The sequence below is a fragment of the Phocoena sinus genome, chromosome 7, assembly GCF_008692025.1.
Source record: "Phocoena sinus isolate mPhoSin1 chromosome 7, mPhoSin1.pri, whole genome shotgun sequence".
NCBI lineage: Eukaryota > Metazoa > Chordata > Mammalia > Artiodactyla > Phocoenidae > Phocoena > Phocoena sinus.
This window is the reverse complement of record NC_045769.1, coordinates 21,177,488-21,192,120: the sequence shown is the minus strand read 5'-3', so window position 1 is coordinate 21,192,120 and position 14,633 is coordinate 21,177,488. Positions and strand designations below refer to the sequence as shown.

At 45.9% G+C, this 14,633-nt stretch overlaps 1 protein-coding gene and 1 pseudogene across 2 annotated transcripts in view; one reads left to right on the top strand and one right to left on the bottom strand.

The window, feature by feature from the left end:
• The window catches only part of SMARCAL1 (SWI/SNF related, matrix associated, actin dependent regulator of chromatin, subfamily a like 1), a 55,492-nt gene that overhangs the window by 27,773 nt on the left and 13,086 nt on the right, over positions 1 to 14,633 (top strand). For both annotated transcript variants that reach the window (XR_004350681.1, XM_032637136.1), the window contains exons 12-13: positions 5,424 to 5,642; positions 11,367 to 11,437. Coding sequence is in view for 1 of the 2 variants with exons in the window: in XM_032637136.1 (XP_032493027.1) it covers positions 5,424 to 5,642; positions 11,367 to 11,437 (290 nt within the window). In the remaining variant the exon portion in view is untranslated. The remainder of the gene's footprint in view (positions 1 to 5,423; positions 5,643 to 11,366; positions 11,438 to 14,633) is intronic.
• LOC116756555 lies at positions 958 to 4,020 on the bottom strand (annotated as a pseudogene).

Genomic DNA, 14,633 nt, shown 5'->3' with positions numbered 1-14,633 from the left:
GTTTTCCAGTAGAGCGACCAGTGGCCGATGCGTAGGTGCCTGGAGCTCTGAAAGCCAACAGCTCTTGCCTCAGAGAAGGGCACTGAGGTGAGCTCCAGGTGAGGCCGAGGCCCTACATACTCTGCGCAAAAAGGACAGAGGAAGCCTTTGAACAGGTGGAGGGGGAAGCATGATCTCAGGCTCCCCTGGTGGGCTCTCATCAGTGGGCCTTTGCTTATAAAGGTCGATTATAGTGAATCGTGCCCGGTCAGCAGGCCGGAAGCCTCTGACCTGCAAATTATCTCTATGAATACGGTGCCAATGGAGCAGCTGCCCCTGAAGCTACAGTCTGCACAGCTTCCGTTCTCCAAAAATGGCAGAGGAAGCCTTGTAAACAAATGCCGTTGCAATCAAAATCATGATTTCTGGACTTCCCTGGTGACGCAGTGGTTAAGAATCTGCCTGCCAGTGCAGGAGACACGGGTTCAGTCCTTAGCCCGGGAAGATCCCACATGCCGCAGAGCAGCTAAGCCCGTGAGCCACAACTACTCAGCCTGCGCTTTAGAGCCCACGAGCCACAACTACTGAAGCCCACACGCCTAGGGCCCTTGCTCCACACGAGAAGCCACCGCAATGTGAAGTCTGTGCACCACAATGAAGAGTAGCCCCCGCTCACCGCAACTAGAGAAAGCCCGTGTGCAGCAGCAAGACCCAACGCAGCCAAAATAATAAAAAAATTTTAAAAATCACGATTTCTAAAACCTGTTTTTTTAAATAGATTTATTTAATTAATTAATTAATTAATTTTTTGGCTGCGTTGGGTCTTCCATGGCTTTGTGCGGGCTTTCTCTGGTTGCTGAGGGTTTCTCATTGTGGTGGCTTCTCCAGGCGGGCTCCAGGCGTGTGGGCTTCAGTAGTTGCGGCACACAGGCTCGGTAGTTGTGGCACACGGGCTTAGTTCCTCCACGGCATGTGGGATCTTCCTGGACTAGGGCTCGAACCCGTGTCCCCTGCGTTGGCAGGCTGATTCTTAACCACTGCGCCACCAGGAAAGCCCCCTCAGTGTTTTTTCACTGAAGAAAAAAAGTTTATTTAATGACATGGGGAAACAAAAGAGTGGAAAAAAGTAGGATGCGAAACTTTCCCTATAGTTCATTATTCATTCTTTGTCTCCCTCTCTTCCCCCCGCCTCCTTCACCCCGCTCTGTGTCTCTCTCATGTATGACTGGAAGATAAGGTATGCCAAAATGGATTACTTTCGTAAATGAGAAAGTCAACATTTTTAAAAATATTTAAATTACATTAGTCACAAATGCGAATTCCTCCTGACTGGCCATTGACTCCATTAGCAGTCACCAGTCTGGCCATCTGGCTGAGCGTGGGACTCCATCTTCCTTAGCGGTGCCTTTCTGCCAAAGCCCCACTTTCAGAAGGATGACCTTGCCAGACAAAGGGCCACTGCTGGAGGATGAATTCATCACTGGGCTTTCCTCTGGATGCCCCAGTACCTCACTTTCGAATACACATCAAGAAAATTCTAGCTGCCACCACCATCTCTCTTGCAAACCAGAGGAAAAGAGTCAGGAGGTGGAGAGCAGAGGGAGGGGTAGAGGGCAACGTTTTTGTCTTTTCTCACCAATCTCCTTGTCAGCTGATGTATTACAGGGCACATGTGTAGCGTGTGTGATCTCCACACTTGGCAGCTGAACTTGGCTGAGATTCCCTGTGCTGGGTCCCTCCAGACATGGCATAGGCCTCAACTGGTAACATGCCCACCTGTGCGGTTTGGGGGCTGAGTCAGTGAACAAAGCAACACGGGTCGAATGAGCCTGCTGCCGGTGCCGGCGGGCCTGGGCGTGGTTCTTCTGTAGACTGATCATTACTGACATCCTGTCACCCTCAGCAGTAATAATGTTGCCAAGTGCCTTTTCAAAGTATGCCTGAGCTGCGTTCAACCTGCGGATGGCCAAGGAGGCCCTGCCCCAAGCAACACGTGGTCCTTCTCTGAGACTGGTAATCCCCAGACGCCTTCCTTATGTAGTTCTTTCACTCCTTCGTGTTCCCTCTGCCTCTTCAGGTTGAAGCAGGCCTCTGTGTCTTGGTTCGGCAGGAGCCAGGCCACCCCCAGAGTGTGGCGGAGCACAACCAGAGCTTCCAGGATTTCCTCGCTCTCCTTGTCTGCGGCCGTGTCTCCCTTGTAGCTCAGCAGCGCGTTCTTGGTGGACACAGCATGTTTCCTGGCCTGAGCTGGGGGGTCTCTCAGTGTCAGGTAGCCATAGCCAGGTTGGCCAAAGCCTGTGCCCATTTCCAGTGTTCTTCCCCAGAATAACCCGAGACAGGATGGCACACAGAATTAGCTCCTTGTTTGCTTAGGAGTTCGTTGTTTTTTCCTTAATCAGTTGAGCTGTTTTCTTCAGGCACTGGGCTGTTCTCTTTTCAGGAAGAGACACAGTCTGTGGCCTTCTCCTTCTTGGCCTCTGTGCCCTCTTCACTCTCTCCAGACCCACCAGTGGGATACAGTCTCATCTGTTCGCTGGTGTGCTGGGGCCTTGGTGTGCTGTGATGGGTGGAGCAGAAGTCCCAGTTGGTGTCATTGCTGACAGGTGGGAGGTGATGGGGCTGGTTCGAACCTTCTTCCTGAGCCCCGAGTAGTTCTTTCTGATCCAGGCTCCAGAACATCCACGATCTGAAAACCAGAAAGGGAGAGTCATTCACTTCTCTTTCTAATCTCTACTTTCAAAACTGTGGCCAGGGTGATGGATTTATCCTTCAACAGTCGTCCTTTGTCCAGCAAGGTAGACTTCTCAGATGCCTAAACCCTGTTCCCGTGAGGTTCCAGTAGCACTGAATTAGAATGGCAGGTGTGGCCCCTCTCTCAAAGGCAAATCACTTCTCATTTTCCCCACTTGTTCTACTGTAACCTTGAAGCCACAACTCCAGCTCACCCTGGCTTCTTTCCTGCGGGCAGCGTCCCTGTGCAGAGGCTCTAACTGGACTCTAAAGCCTCATTACTTCAGACCTTAAGGATTCCTGTCTTGTGATCAAGTCACAAATATGCCGAGCTGCTGTCTGCATCGAAGACACTGACGCTTGGAGAAACGGCTGCCCCTCACTCATCACCCATGCCACCTGGGAGAGAAAAGCCTTGCCATGCAAGTTAGTGATGTTAATAAGATCATCTGCCTTATTTTAAAATACTTTTGAAAAAGAAAAGACAGCTTTTCAAGTACTTTAAAAATATCCACTTACATTCAGAGTACTTATAATGTAACTTGTGGTGCTTGGCAAAGTTAATGGCAAACCGTTTTTAGCTGGTTATTGAGGCAGGAGATTTCTGTTATTAAATGTATTTAAAGCCATACATGCCTTTGACAAAGTTTCCCCATGGATCAGTCCAGGTTAGGTTGTGTGTAGTTGTGTTGATCCCTCAAGACCGCTTGATTTCTGAAAAGGATCTTATTATCTTCCTTGACTGTCTAGGCGCATGGTGTCGTGTTTAGCCAGGGGTCGGGGGGGTGGAGGGCTGAGGGCAGAGCCATTCCCTGCCTTTACTGCTGCACTGTCCCTCCCTGGGTTCCCAGTCTCCGGCCACCGTCTCCGCAGTCATTCAAGCCATCCTCAGATTCGCCCTTGTCCTCCTCCTGCTGCCACTGCCCCAGCATCCAAGAAAACATAGTCAGACGCTGCCTTCCCCATCTTTGTATCCTTCCTTTCACCTAGCCCAATGCCTGCTCCATGATAAGTTTTCAATAAAAGCTTGTTGGATTGTAATTACGGTATTACGCATTTAAAACCTTTGGTATTATTGGGTTTTAACCTGCAAGGTTAAGAGTTGATAATATTAGAAGGTAGGAACATTATACCTAAATTAATTACGATATCCATTTGTTCCTAGCATGATTTTTATATAATGCAGCCAGTAGGCCAGGGCTACTTTTTTTTTTAATTAATTAATTTATTATTTTTGGCTGCATTGGGTCTTCGTTGCTGCGCACAGGCTTCCTCTAGTTGTGGCGAGTGGAGGCTACTCTTCATCATGATGCGCAGGCTTCTTATTGCGGTGCCTTCTCTTGTTGCGGAGCACAGTCTCTAGGCGCATGGGCTTCAGTAGTTGTGGCACAAGGGCTCAGTAGTTGTGGCTCGTGGGCTCTAGAGTGCAGGCTCAGTAGTTGTGGTGCATGGGCTTAGCTGCTCCGTGGCATGTGGGATCTTCCCGGACCAGGGATCGAACCTGTGTCCCCTGCATTGGCAGGCGGATTCTCAACCACTGCACCACCAGGGAAAGTCCCTACTTTTTTTTTTTCTTTTAACTGTGGCCAGATTCTTGCATTAAGAGAAGCCACTGAAAAGAATGCCCCATGCTGAGCTCATTTTCGACCCTATACCGTGAAGGCATTTGCTGAGAACATCCAGTTGATTTCAGAGTGTATTTTTTTAAAAGAAGAAGCAGTTTTTGATCATTTTATTGCTCCACCTTTGGCTGTCTCTTCCTGCTCTCAATCTAGCAGAGGTTTATAGGACACCTGTCACATCTCCAGCATTATACTAGGTCCGCTGGCCCTCAAAAATGATCAAGCCTAGCCCCTGCCCTCGGTGGTTCACAGTCCAGGGTGGGGTGAGGCATGAGGGAAAATGAGCAGCTGAAACCCTAAGGCAGCAGATACCCTGGCTCCCTGATTTTCTACAGGACCGTAAAAGTCAGTCCTGTTTCCAGTAAGATTGTTAGTGAAGGGCAGGGTTTTTATTTTAATCGGTAGCATCTTGTCTACCTGTGTGGTAGGAAGTAGACATTCTTGCTCATTGCCTCCTTGAGCTGCTAAATGAAGGAACCATTTTTATGAAGGACTGCCTGGGCGCTCTAAAACCCACCTCTGGTTTCAGCAAGACTGCAGCACCTGTGTTCTGGGTTCTTCCCTTCAGCCGCCTCCACCATGGCCACCGCGATGGCATTCACCAGGTCCCGCATGGTGAGGCCCACGCTGGGGAAGAGCAGCTTCGTAATCCCTGTAACCCTCATCAAATAAAGATATTACAGCATCATCTGTCACCTTGTGCAACAGGCTCAGTTGGGTAAGCCCTAGGGAAACTTTCTGCATTTAGTGTATGGGAAGAGTCTGACAAGCTGCGTGTCTCGTTTGTTCTTGAATGTAACAGGCACCAAACCACTTGACAGCTTGCCTTTGCTGCTGGAAAGGTTAGCGCCAAACTGTGGGACGCCATGATACACGTTTTTGTTTCTCTCATTCCTGACTTTCTTTCTTCCTTTTCCTTCCTGTTTCTCATTTGTATTCTGTGAGATTTTATTCATCCCTTAAAGCCACTTGAAGTTCTCTGAACAAAGCCAAGGGAAGAGAGGGTTGCGAGAAGGCCATTCCCGGAGGTGACAGCTCCAGTCCTGGGCCCTGGGGACTCTCACGAGCTGTGTCTCGGTTCTGCCTCCACAGCTGCCCTGGGGATGGGATTATTCAGGCTCCTCCAACCTGGGGGAGCTGAAGCTCCTGCTGGAGGAGACGGTCATGCTGCGGCGCCTCAAGGGCGACGTCCTCTGCCAGCTCCCAGCCAAACAGCGCAAGATGGTGGTGGTCGCCCCAGGCCGGGTCAGCGCCAGGACCAGAGCTGCCCTGGATGCCGCGGCCAAGGAGATGACCACCAAGGAGAGCACTGTGAGTCCGGGGCTGGAGATGGGGATTGGGAAGGTCCCCTTGTGCACAGCTGTTCCTCCCTGGAGGGGCACTGCAGAGCTGACCCAGAGTCCCCCGACCTTGTCTTCCCGTAACCTCTCTCCCTCGCCCCGGGCAGGATGGTGAGCCCGCTTCATTTCTCAGCCTACCTAGTCTACTTCCAAAATCTCGTATTAATTTGCAGTTTTCTACTTGTGTAGATCACTGTTGATGGACAGTCATAGAGATAAACCCCAGGGCAACCACAGGATGGTGATATGTATTCTGAATCCCTCAAAGAAAGTTGGAGTTTATGTTTAGTGTATTTTGAGAATACTTCCTTTAGTAACGGTCATTAGAAATTAGTCCTAAGTGTATTTGTTATATATGTTAACGCTCTAATCATCTCATGTCTTTTGCTTTAGTCAAAAAAACAAATTGACATTTATATAGCAAAGAGTTTTCAAACTCTTTTAACTTTTAATCCTTATTACGGTCATTTATGGTTGGCAACAAGTTGGCACCCCCATTTTATAGAGGGGGAAACTGAAGCTCACAGAGAGTGGGATTTGCCCAAGGTCTTATGGCTACTCCATGGCAGAGCTGAGGCTATAACCAAGCCTGATAGCCCTATATATTAGGGTTCTTTCCACTATGGTGACTGTCTTTTCAAAACACTTTCGTTTCATGTCTGTCTTTAGTGTCATACTGTGCTAAGTGCTATACAGTAATCTATACCAGACCCGTTTCTGTCCTCTTGGGATAAAAACCTTGCAATTTTCATTCCCAAGAAAATGACAGTCATTGACATTTTCTGACATTATCATAAAGCATTATCTGGGCTTGATATTACCCTGTATATGGAAACTTAGATCTACATGAGATACTAGCCTTCTGGGAGAGTACAAAATAAATAAGATGACAGGAGGCAGAATGTGTGATTTTTTTTTTTTAATGTTATTTTACCATGTGATGAACAAGACTGGCTAGTAATTTTTAAGAAACAGTGTAGGGTAGAGGATGCACTGGTAACTTGTCTAGCAGTATTTAATTTATGCTGTATTATACATAATAATCGGGATGGCCTGGAGGAAGTGAGCAGGCGTAATCTCTTTGCCGTGGAGCTTTCAAGTGAAGTTCCTTAACGTTGACGTGGACATACAGACCAGTGGTTCTCAAATTATATTTCAGTGGAACCACGAGCAGAACCGGGGTGTTCTGTTGATAAAATCAGCATTGGTGTCTTTTTCTGATTTCTAGAGAAAAAAAGGCAGTGAATTAAAATATTTTCTCAATTTTAGTTTTTTCTTAGAACTTTCTTAAACCTTTAATGTCTACTAACTTTTGCCCGCCAGTGAACTCCACCAGACAAGAAAACCAAGGAACATGTATAGCATATGTAATACTAGTGGGAAAAATTCAGATGTATGATCTTTTTAGATGCAGAGGTCTGAATGTTTATAAAATGCTGTGCTTTAGTTCCTTGTGTGTGTGATGGAAGAAGGTCTATTAGTATTTCGTGGGAGTCCCCGGAGGACACCCTCACCTGTACCCAATCCATCTCCTGAACCAGGTGGTGGAGAGCGGCCAGTGTAGACAACTGACAAAACGGTCTGTGGGCATTAGAATTGAAGAGGAAAGTCACGTTAAGTGGTCAAGAGGCAGTATGGCCAAAAAGACGTATGGGAATTTTGAACTTAGTGCAGCAAGGTTTGAAAGCATTTTTTAAACTTTCCGCCAATGTACACAGTTAGGTAAGTGGCTCTTTCCAAAGATGATTTCATATGTAACCTGCAAGTTTGATTTCTGAGTTTATCGACAGTGATGTGAAATTGACTAGGCTGAGCCATGGAAATCAGGAATATTGGGTGTTTATAACTCCCCGTAGCTATGTAAGTCCCTTAAATTCTTTGGGATTTGTAGATACTTTCTTCCCTAAAAAGGGGAGCCACGACCTACCTCATAGGCTTGGTGCTGGAAGAGTATGAAGGACTTGGGACAGTTGCTCTGAGTCCTACCTGTTGTGTGTGATTGTTGTCTCTGCGTCTTCAGCCCAGAGTCTTAACACTATTTTGCAGATTGTGAAAACAAACCCTAAAACGCAGTGTAATTCTTCAAGAATCCAGTGGAGAAGGGGCCTTGAGTTCTTCCCAGTCCAGTGCTTGAGAATTGCTATGTTGCTTCCTTGGTGTCTTGGGAAATTTAGGTTTGTCCCTAAGAGAGAGAAATTGAAGAGATACAGGTTGCCTTCAGCACGATGCTCAAGCCATATGCTTAATTCTTTTAAATAATAAGACAAATTCTTGAAAATTTGGTTTTCTTTTGTATTCTTTAATGTAAATTAATTTTTATAATGGAAAATCCAAGTAGCAAATGAATTTATGAGCATGACCCTTTAGAACATCAGAACCTTTCTTACTGTAAAGCCCCAGATTTGATGCATCTACAAACCGTGGATCTGACTGGGAGCACCCTCCTGCCAACTTAACCCAGGAAGGGGAGCCAGTGTCAGCCGGGGCTTGGGCCAGATGGCCATCAACATGCCTTCCAAGCCCTGACTGGCTGTGAAATCCTGAATTGAAAGTGTTAAAATGGAGAATCATGGTTTTGTGGTTTTAGTCTGTGAATCTACAGAAAGGACCCCACCACCACCATTTTTATAGTGACTCTGTAGCCCCAAGTTTCCCTGCAATTTTACACATTATGGTGGTTCCAGCAAAGCACTGCTAGCCTGTCAAAAAGTGATTTCTTTCTTTGTTCCCTCACACCTTCCCATCTGGAGGAAGACAGTTTTTAAAAAGCTTTAAATCACAGAAGCCAAGGTGAAGCAGCCAATTTATAAAACATAATATACAGTGAAATCTTTTTCTCATTTTCAGCCAAAATAATAGATAGCTGTTCACAGGCTAAGAAAAGCTGACTCTAATCATCTTTTGTCTAAAGCCGTTTTTTTGATCAGCAAGACCAGGAACAGGAAAATGGAACTGGTCCATGCAGACTTCCTGGTGACAGTATCAACTCACCTTTCTGCCGTTTGACAATCCACTTAGATTCCAACGTAGAAAAATAAATTCAGAACCCAGTGGATCTAATTTAATAAAAATCTAAGAGGCAGGAACAAAGGATGCAGGTTATTTAAAATTTCCCAGTCCATGGCTGACAAAAGAAGTAATAAGATAGTTAATGGGCTAGTATTATGTCTATCAGTTCGGGGAGCTTTTTTTTTTTAAGATAAAACTATTGATTTCTCCCACATTAAAAATACAATAGAGGGCTTCCCTGGTGGCGCAGTGGTTGAGAGTCCATCTGCCGATGCAGGGGACACGGGTTCGTGCCCCGGTCCGGGAAGATCCCACGTGCCGCTGGGCCTGCGCATCCGGAGCCTGTGCTCCGCAGCGGGAGAGGCCACAGCAGTGAGAGGCCCATGTACCGCAAAAAAAAAAAAAAAAAAAAAGATTAACCCATCTATTTATATTACATAATTTTGGCATATATCATTTTGGTATTTTTTCTTTAAAATTTATGTGTTTTTTGCTTTAAAATATATATTATTTATCTCTATATATATTATAACTATGTACATAATAAGCAACATATGTATTTTAAAAGCAGAAATTGGGATCTTATAAAGATCCATCAAGTGGGGAAGAAAGCAAGTTACAAAACTATATCTGTACCCTTTTCCATGTTGTTGTATGTTCTTCTAAAACATAATATTTGAAGACTGCATGATGTTTTCTCACCTGGCTGTATTGTAATTTTGCCAGTCATTTGTAGTTGGACATTTAAGTTATTTCAATTGTTCACTATGCTAAGTAACACTACACTGCAAAAGTAGTTTACATCTGAATTTGTGTACCTCCAATTCTATCCTGAGGGTAAATTTTAGGAGTGCGTTGCTGCATCACAGGGCATGGGCATATTTTGAAGACTTTTGGTACCTACTGATAACAGCCCCAAAAGGGTTATTAGCCCAGGGTACCATCTCCCAAGCTGTGTGTAATAATGATGTTTGTTTTCTCACACCCACATTGGCTCTGCGTGTTAAATCTTGGGGCAGGGTTCCTGAAAGTGCTTTTTACCATCTCTCCATCTGTTTTGCCCTCTCCCTTTCTAAGAGCAAGTGTGGCCTGAGTATGGGTGGGAGGGAAGGACCTGACAAGAGTCTCTGAAGGAACAGGAGTTTACCTGTGGACTGAGAACGGGTGGGGTGCAGTCTCCTTGAGGTGTACACGCTGCGGGTGAGGTCGTCAGATGGGAGCCTGACACTGTCCCTTCAGCATATCCTACTAGGGATGCGTTCGGTGGTTGGAGGGCCTAACCTACTGCAGGGGACCCTTTGAGAGACACAAATGGACTCCATGTGAGTTCATGGGCCACACGCGAAAAGTGTGTGTGTCCAGAGCCTCGTCAGAATCCTGACTGGGCCTGGGGCCGAGAAACAAATTAAGACACACACACAGAATCACATCTTCAATGTGAGTTCCCAGGAGGTTAGAGTTGTTTAATTGAACTGCTGCCACAAAATAGGAGGGACGGTGCCCACCACTGCCACGACTCATGTAGAAAAGGAAGCGGATCCACTACCCTATCAGTGCCCCTACGGATTCCTGTGGTTCCTGGGTCTCTTTCTTCTTTCTTGTCAAGGCCTAGAGGAGAGATGCTGTTTAAAGCCAAAAAACGATTTTGACCAGGTAGCTTTTCTCACCATCTGTGGTGTCTGTAATTTAAGTTACAGTCCAGCTGTGGCTGCTTTCCTGAGTTATTAATGAGTTCAGGGCCATAGGTGTTTTTACTGTTGGGTCACCTCTTTGTTCCATGAGGAAGCTGCCATGTCAATCACTGGCCTCACAGGGCCCAGGCCCAAAATGTAGGAGCATCTATAAACCCATGCTGGCTAGTGGAAGGGGATGGCTGCCCTACCAAGGATGGTAAGAGTATCTGTGCTCTCTGGGAACCCAAGAGTAATGGTAAATGTTATCTCATATTGTTGTGAAACTGGTTAAGCACCTCCTGGGTTAGCATTCTTTATTGGGATTTATTTAGATGCAAACTATAAAGAAAATACCGTTTCCTCTTGAGGGAAGTCAATTACCTTCTGTGCACACAGGCCAGAAACATGTGAGTAACATTTTGAGATGATACTAGAATAGACTAGTTGAGGTCAGTTGGAAATGATTCAGTAAGTCTTAGAGGTGAGCTTAGTCAGTTGGGTATGGACACAAGTTAGCAGAAGGAAAGGGGTGGGGGAACATTGTGGGCCATTGTCATGTGTAAGTTGTCACCAGGCTGTAATACCTATAGTAAATAGGTGTGCTTAGCAGGGCTGCCTTCCCGCTGAGCACATGAGCTTGGCATGGGTGGTGAAGCGCTACCTGCAGTGCCCTTCCAAAGAGCTTGCATGTTCCTTGCCTCATTGGATTCTCACAACAGTTCTTGAAGGGTGACAGAACATCTGTAATGCTACTTTGTCTCCCAGTACAAAACCAGAGTGCAGACAGTTCCTGTGGCGTGGCTAAAGCGAGTGGGTAAGTCGGGGCCTCTTGGTACAAAACCAGAGTGTAGATGGTTCCTGTGGCGTGGCTAAAGCGAGTGGATAAGTCAGGGCCTCTCGGCTCTGGCGATGGATGTTGGGATTTGTGAAGCTCTTGGTGGTGATGATTATGTCAGCGTGTCACGGAGTTCTCAGAGTGGGAGACTTCAAACCCTCAATTTCTCCTTCCACAGAAACAGCAGCAGAAAGAAGCCCTTATTCTCTTCTTCAACAGAACAGCTGAAGCTAAAATCCCATCTGTCATGTAAGTGGACACCAAGTGTCGACTTCTCTCTCTCTCTTTTTTAAAAAGAAATACCTGTTATCTTAGTCCGTCAGGATGGTTTTATTGCTCCGTAAGAAATGATTAGAGATTTGAATGGTAGTTGCTTTGAATATAAAGTTTAGGGCACCATCACCCAGGAGGCATAAGTAGGCTTGTCGCTGGAGCCCTGCCTGGATGTGCTTGGGGTCCCTGCCAGATCCCGTCTTAACCCGAGTGAGCTGGAGCTGTAGCCACTTACGAGCAGGGTTGGGTGACCCAAACACTGAAGGGAAGTTTTCCTCTTGCTAAGAGAACTGTGGCCACTTGCCTGTAGGAAAAAAATTAGGGGTTTCACAGAAGACCAGGAAGCTGCCTTACGGAGACTCTCTGGTCATCTCCAAAGACATCATGTTTCAGCTGTCATTTACCTAAATAAGAAAGAAGGTGAATACCATCGTTTGTTCGAAAGATACGGGCAAGTGGCTGTTGTCACACTTGGTCTCCTTCTGTCTTCTCAGCTAAAGCTGGTGTAATAATTTCTGTTCTTAAAGTTATTCACTGACTTGAAAGAAAAAAATCTCAATTGTCTGCCTTGGCTAAAGAAAGAAAAACCCACTGCTCTTCACATATCACTGAGATAGAAACTTGAAGCAAGTCTAATGGCATGCAGCTTGCCTAATTTTTTTACTGTTTAACGTTCGTGTGAGACTCGGGCAGGATAATGGTCCAAGTGATTCAATTACAATGAAATGAATTTAGCGTGGGGTTGAGCGGTCCCAGATTGGCTTTGGGGACCGAGATCCATGGATAAATGGAGACCCACAGCCTGCCCTGCCCTCTCACTCAGCCTCTGCATCTCCCAGCCTCACCGGCCTCTCCCTCTGCACCCTTAAATGTGGTTGGAGAGTGAGTTCGCTGCATTGTTCAAATCACAGACTCTCCACAAAGACTCCTGAATGTCGGGCAGCTCTCCTTCACCCTCTGGGCACTGCCCTCTTCATTTATGATACTGTTTAAGAGACCAGTGAACTCCAGATGTGGTTTTTATGGCCTGGAAACCTCTCTCAGACACTAATCTGAATTGCCTCCACCGACATTTTTCATGTGCTGCTGAATAACACATGGCATGGGTGTGAGCCCCTTCCCTCGCTCTCTCAGCTTGTGACCTACAAAATCCAGGGTCCATTGAGTGCTGGGCCCAGAGCCATCCATTTCCCTAAGGAATTTTAAATCTAACCATTTTCCACCTTATAAATAAACTTCGGTAATACCTTGTCTTAGTCCATTCGTGCTGCTATGACAAAAATATCGTAGGCCGTGCACCTTAAACAACAAACATGTATTTCTCACAGTCCTAGAGGCTGGGAATTCCAAGTTCAAGGCACTGGCAGATTCAGAGTCTGGTGACAGTTCTCTTCCTGGCTCGTAGACAGCCATCTTCTCGCTGTGTCCTTGCATGGTGGAAGGGGAAGGGTGCTTTCTGGGGTCTCTTTTATAAGAACATTAACTCCATCTCCTCCCATAGGCCCCACGTTGGGGGTTCGGATTTCAGCATATGAACTGGGGGGCAGGGACACAAACATTCAAATCATAACATACCTTATACATACTTTTTCAAAATTCCATGATAAATTATATAGTGATTTATAGTTTGCAACAGTTTTGACATCTGTTAACTCATGTCACATTTATAGACTCCTCGTGAGATCAGTAGAATAAAGTTAAAATGCAGAAACTGAGTAAATCTAACGTAAATCTCTAAACTTAAGAATCATACAGCTAGTAAGTGGAAATTAGATTATAAATCTTAAAAACCCCAGTTTCCTCTGATAGTTGCTTTTCTTCCCATTTTTGCTGTTGTTCGTTTTCATTTTAATGGACATTTTTCAATATAAAGCCAAGGTTATTGTGGTCGGCAGATATTTCCAGCTCGGTAGCTCAGGGACGTGAGGAAGGGCAGAGCAGCAATGCCACGTCTGAGATGTAGAGGGATGAGAGGCATTAGGAAAACTGGGGGCCGTGGTGTTTATGGGCTGGCCAAGTTGATTTTATGGCTTTGTGACTTTCTGATGCTGTAGCAGTTAACTTTTTTGCTTATATCATGGCAAATTTTATGTCTCTCAAACTAATTAAAGTAGATTCTATTAGTACCAACAATTCACAAATTGAACTCAAATCCATACCGTAGTTGGTCATGGTATTGTTTGAAAAAATTCTTAGACGTTTAGAAGAGAGTCCACTTCCCTTTTTCCCACCTGCCTGTACTGTAATAGGAAACCTTGGAGATTTGTCCTTCTCCAAGGAGAGCAATGTCTGTTCTTTGCCCAGACACACACCCATGTGTGGGGATGCCCTCAGGCAGAGCGAGGGCTCCTTGTGTCCTGTCCGAGGAATCTGACCTTCCCGCCACCCGTGCAGAAGCCACCGGTGACCTGTACTGGGACTGGGAACCCTCTGCAGGGCGCGAGTGCCAGGGCAAGCTTGGGATCTGCCAACTGGCTGACTCTCCTCTCTACAGCTCCTGGGGGTCGCTGCCTTCCTTTAAGGCCACAGCTAAAGATAAGGAGCAGAAAGTCAAGAAAAAACACAGTGGATGGAGGAGAGAAGTAAATTAAAAGCAGAATGAAGACCGTGTAAACAAGGCCTTTTCACCCATATTCCTTGGCCTTGGAAAAAAGAATTCACTTATACCACTGCCTTAACTGCTGGCCCTGTGGTTTGCAGTCTGATGTGGGAGGGAGCTGGAGGGCGATCCCTGACGTCTCTTCAGTATTATTACTTACATCTCAATACTACATTGCCAGAAATTTATTACTGTCAAGAATCCCTCAGTCCCTGCCCAGGCATTTTCAGATCTGTAAACAACACTTCAATTTTTATTGAAAACACATTATAATGATAGTAGCAGCCAAAGTGCAAACTGTTAATTATCTTGTATGATCCCAGGTAGTAATAAGAATGTTTCAGTAACCTATCAGAGACACGTAAAACATAAGGATACTTTGATTTATTTGTGTTTGGGAGATGACTAAAAAGTATGGAAGAACTCTTTCTGCATATGGCGGAAGATGACTTCCCCACAGTTCCTGAGGGCAAGGGGGAGAGGTCAGCTCTCAGAGGAGGGAGGGAATGAGCTGGGGAAGCAGGTACCCAGAAGGTATCTGCTACAGATGCAGTCACTTTTCGGTAATTAATC